Genomic DNA, 5,275 nt, shown 5'->3' on the forward strand with positions numbered 1-5,275 from the left:
CACCTTAAACAAGGACACGTAGCTTGTTTCTGTAGTGGTAATCATCCATTTTCCTGCACGTTGACAGGATCCTGTGATGGCTAATACACTTATGGGCCATTAAATTGTGCTGGATCTGGACTGTTTAAGGATGCTTTAGTTGTTTAGATCTTTTGATTAGCTCTACCATCCATTTCTAATCTATCACATCGTCTCAGACTATCTATACGACAGCAACAGAACATGTATTTTTATTTCCCCTTTCCTTCTATCGGTAGATGATTTAATGATTTCTTTATGTTCTGATCGTTATGTTACCCGGTTGTACTACCCTTAGCTTTTGAGATCGCTCTCAGTTTTCAGCTGGAACGGGTCCATTAATAGATTTCGACGTCTGAACCATAAGTTCTTTTGGTTTGAAACGGAGCAGATCATTGTATATCCTCCACCAGATTCAGACAATAGCTATTTGAGATATATATTTTTTTAAAAGTTGCCTATCATACTTCCACCACTTCCTTGATTTTGGGATTCTACAGTCGTATCATGGTTCGTCTGTATTCGTTTTTCAGTACCATTGCCCCTTTTCTTCTGTGGTAAACGACTTGATGATCTATGATTGGATTGGAATTATGTTCTGAATGTTAACTTACCCGGATGCACTGCCCTTCACTTTTGAAATCATTTTGTAAGAATGTCGCACTGGATTGGTTCCATAATTAGACTTTGGCGTGTAAACCATTGTTTAAAAAGGCGGAAGTGCAAGGCGAAGCCTTAGACCCTTCGGTGAAATGAGGCGTAAGCTTCGAAGCATGAAGCGTAAGCCTCATGAGTTTAACTATTTTAATTTTAAAAATTATCTGATTAGTAAATAAGAATTAAATATGTGAAGTATAGACATTAATCTAATAAACTAAACTACATGCTATCATATATATCTTATTTACACTCATATTGACATATTGAGGAGACATAGAGGCATTTTTATGTTAGTTAAAATTCATTTTCTATCATCCTGTCCTGTCTAAAGCGTGCACTATAGAGAGAAGCACTTTATGAAGCTCAGAGCACCCACATCGGTTATGCTTTAAGCATAAGGCGTAAGCTTCAAGGGACGAATAGCTTCTCTTTTGAGTTTCGAAAGTGTTTTTACCCTTCAGAAAAAAGTTATGAAGCGGTTTCAAAAATAGATTTTCCAAACATTGATCTAAACCATATGTTAATTTGGTTTGAAACGAAGCAGATAAATGTATATCTTCCACCAAAAAAGTAGGTAATTTGAGATTTCTGTTTTTAAGTTGTCTATTATACTTCCACCACTTCCTTGATTTGGAGATTTTAACGTCAAATCGTGATTCATATAAAGTCAGTTCACCTCCAGAAATCTTTTACCCCAGTACTTGGTCCTAATAGAGAGAAGGAGAAGGGGGAAAAGTTCATTTCAAACATACCTGTTTCTGATCTGTCAATATTGCAAACATTTTGAGGCATGAGGCCTAGTAAACTGTAGTGGACCTTTCTAATTAGAGTTTTTGCTTGACATTTTGAGATTAGTGAGAGAGGACGCATCAAGGGAAAAAAAAATATGCAGACATCATTAGCTAATAAGGCAAAGGTTCTTCTATATCACTCTTAAGTACTTTTATTATACATAAACAATACACTCCTGTACCTATCAAACTGAAAGCAGCGTATAACACACTTCCCTTTAGACACAATACAAACAAATATATTACAGGAAGGCTCTTACGTGTAGCTAGACTTTGATGAGCTTCATAATTAACTCTGAAAGAGATATTTTATGTGTATAATAGATATAATGTGTTGTTATTCACCACCTAACAATGGGGAGCCCACCGACCAAATCTCAGGCCTGAAACTGACCGAAACTACATGAAAAAGTTGTCTTGGCCCTGCGCAGGGGAATTTGGGCAGTTCCTGTTGAGTAGCTCTTCAATCATCTGCAATGCTAATCTTTCCTCTTCATCTATTCCTGATTCTCCGATACCCTGACTCGATGTTCCTTCACCTGCAGCTGATGACGAAGGAGACGGCGATGCATCTTCTTTTGGCGGTGCCGGTTGCTCCATTTTACCGAGCTGGACCGTCATGACCCAGTTGGAATCAGCACGGGCGCCAGCCCTCTTCTGCCAGACTCCAATGTGTGACTTCTCAGTGTCGAGCCTGAGGCAGGTAAGGGATGGGGATGGAGCCTTACAACATTTCCTCAGCTTGGCACTCAGGACCTCGGACAGGTTGCTGCTGGAATTAGCATTGGCAGATGATTTCTCCCCAGGTTGGGCGTCGCCAGATTTCTGGACCGGGAAGTTGGTCTTGGCATTGCGGCCGCTCATCAGCACTGCGGCCTCGTCATAAGCACGAGCAGCCTCCTCAGCAGTCTCGAACGTGCCAAGCCAAACCCTTCTTTTCCTGTTGTGCATAGAATCGGAAAGGTTAGAATTTGGTTTTGGAGAAGAATGAGTAATGCCCGCGTAGAACTTACAGTAAGGGGTGACGTATTTCAGACACCCAGGATCCCCAGTGCCTCTGTCGGACTCCCCTAAATTTCTTCGACTGAACCATGTCAGAAAAGTGCACCGACGAGAAATGAATGAATTGTTGAAGAGAGAGCAGAGTGGGTGGGGGGGATTAAAAGGGGGGGCGAGAGGACTCAGTGTAGAATGTACATGAGAAATTTGTGCAGGGTGTTTTGTCGGTGAGCTCTGGCCAAATCCATAACCACCATGGTACGCTGGTAATAAAACACTCTCACCTACGCCCCAGCGAGGAATTAATGATGGCGGACTTTAATGAGGCCCCTTCAGCTGTTAAAAACTCCCAGTCACGTGCAACCCACATGCCTCGTTCCATGCGCAAATCATTGGAGGGATGGTATATACGAGTTTTTATCTTGAGCCGGTATTTATTTTGGCTCAAGGCAGTGGGTGGCAAAAGTACAGGGAAGCGCAGCAGAGAGCGCGTTGCAGAGGGACAATATCCCGCTGGGGGTCCGAGGTTGTTACGCGTTGTACGCGAACCTCATTAACTTTTTTTTTTTTTTTTCACATTCATTTCTGAACAGTGAATTTCCTCTCCTCTTCCGGCGTATCGTGTGGCAGTTTTACCGATGATCGATGATTGGAAACTTGACGGGGAGTAATGCGCGTGAAGCCTACTTGTGTTCTTGGAAAACTTTAAAGCCGTATGCGCGCCTATGTTAATTTTTTGGTACTTTTTTTTTAAAACATGAGATGGGCAAAGCCTTTGCTGAGAATAGTAGGATGAGCCGTGCCTACAAAAAAAACCGAGCTCGTCGTGACCACAGGAGAGAAAAAGGAGGTGCCGGTCATGTTATCTGGGGATAACAGCTCACGTTCTATTGAGCGCATGCATGTACCCCTCAAACGGGAGGATCCGCATTGCTGGTTCTTTTCTTGATAAAACGCCAGTTTGAACGTGTAGATTTGTTCGGTTCGACGGCGATGTTTGTTTCTCCCTCCCAAAATTTTGTCAGCGTGAAGAGAGTGGCTCCCAGATGTTAATTATTTTCGTTTAGATATTTAAGGTATTTACCTGTCATGTTACTGTTAAGCGTGTTCGAAATTTTACTGTTACATTGTTTGATTGGATGTTGTTTCAGCACCAGCGAGCCGTAGCGAAAGCGTAATAAGCTCAATTAAGAGATTTATGGGTGCATTTAAATTGAGGAGCGATCTAACAGTACGAGCTGGGCCTACGTGATTTTGCAAATACCCATTTTTCCGTAGATTCTGATGGTAACTGGATAGCGCTCTACGTAAGATTTGACATAAAATCTGCCTATAACATATTTATTAGAATGGAATATCGTCATTATGTTGAATAAAGTTTTGATAGTACGTGGGGTTTTCTGCCTTTAAAATTTGATTGTATTTACTTGGTCTGCCATTGAACCCCCACTCCCCTAAAGTAATTGGAAGATGGGTGGGAGTTGTTCGCCTTCATTTATTTAGCACAGGGTAAAGAAAGAAAGAAGGAAAAAAAAAGAAACAGCTATATTTGTCTGTGATTACTCCCCTCTTTTCTGAAGTTTGTTACAAAGCTGTCCATCTACCTGTTGCCCCTAGAAAAATTTATCACTTGTTAAATGCCTCTCCTCTCTCGTCCTCAAATTTTGTGCTTCAAGCGGTCATCTGTGGACGTTGCAAGTTTAATGAGGTTTCCCACAGTGGATGGCTCAATGATTGTACACGGTTGTCTTTCTGCAATTTGTCCAAACTTTTTAACCGTGATCGTTTGTTGGCTAAATTTCAGAAAAAACCCTCTTGACTCTGGACGATTATCGGATAACCATCCATAACTTTTAAAATAATAATAGAAAACCACCCTTTAAGTTTAGGGGTTGTCAGAAAACCACGTTCAACTTCAAGATTCTATTTATTTTTACTTATTTTTGTGAAAACCCCTAATGCTGTTGAGCGCAAATTTCACGTAAAATTGTGGTTCGTATTTTGAGGAAGAATTTTTGAATACCCTTGAAAGTTCAAGGAGATGTTCTAATAAGCCCTTAAATTAAAGGGGATTTCTGATATTTTAAAGTTTGGGAGGTTGTCTGATAACTTTTTAAAGTTAAAGATATTTCAAAGTTTTGGGTTTTGTCTGATAGTTTTTTAAAGTTAAAGGGTTTTTTTTTTTCTCCTGAAATTTGGACTTATTCGTTCCACCATAGATCTTTTCTTTTTTCTAAAAAACAAGGCGCATCTCTAATATTCTTTGTCTTGACTATGTTGTACAAATTTCTCAAAACATCTTGATTGGGGTCTGTCTACCATAGAAATTAATTTCTTTGTTACATATCTTGAGTTGCTACTTGATTGAGTAAATGGGATCTAAAGTGATACTCTAGCTAGTAGTCTATACATTAAACAATAAAGCTAAGATAACATCCACTTCTACCTAAGTTTGAGTTGGAGCTTTTAGTGTTGGACGAGGATTATACTTTGCAATTATAAAAGAAAGCAAGGGTAAAAACAAGAATTACTTCTTAAATATGATGCTCACTATTTCCAGTTTCTAGTCAAATGATCATCAATTTTTTCCGCGTAGTCCTCGATTTTTTAACAGTCATATACGAATTTATACGAGGATATAGATAATTATAATACTATTGTCATTTTACCTCCTCCAAAATATTGGAAGAATTGTCTATGAATCTTAGGAAATTACTGAAACTTTTAATAATTTATTATCAAGTGGAAAAAGAAGTGAAATGTAGGTTAATGTCTATAGACTATAGTGATATATCAAACGTATACTT

The 5,275-nt window shown here is 39.4% G+C and overlaps 1 protein-coding gene across 1 annotated transcript; it reads right to left on the reverse strand.

Annotated features, from left to right (window-relative positions):
* On the reverse strand, window positions 1,585-3,515 carry LOC109828792 (ethylene-responsive transcription factor WIN1). The gene is made up of 2 exons (XM_020395732.1): window positions 2,483-3,515; window positions 1,585-2,409 (listed from the first exon to the last, which is right to left on the reverse strand). Exons 1-2 carry the CDS (start codon window positions 2,560-2,562, stop codon window positions 1,869-1,871), a joined length of 621 nt encoding a protein of 206 aa, XP_020251321.1. The 5' UTR covers window positions 2,563-3,515; the 3' UTR covers window positions 1,585-1,868.

The sequence above is a fragment of the Asparagus officinalis genome, chromosome 1, assembly GCF_001876935.1.
Source record: "Asparagus officinalis chromosome 1, Aspof.V1, whole genome shotgun sequence".
In the NCBI taxonomy this organism is placed as follows: domain Eukaryota; kingdom Viridiplantae; phylum Streptophyta; class Magnoliopsida; order Asparagales; family Asparagaceae; genus Asparagus; species Asparagus officinalis.

Excerpts from the sequence above, each read along its gene's own strand:
- LOC109828792 (XM_020395732.1), bottom strand. The coding sequence starts at position 2,562 with ATGGTTCAGTCGAAGAAATTTAGGGGAGTCCGACAGAGGCACTGGGGA. Across the intron at positions 2,410-2,482 it reads GAAATACGTCACCCCTTACT|GAAAAGAAGGGTTTGGCTTG; the intron begins GTAAGTTCTACG and ends TATGCACAACAG.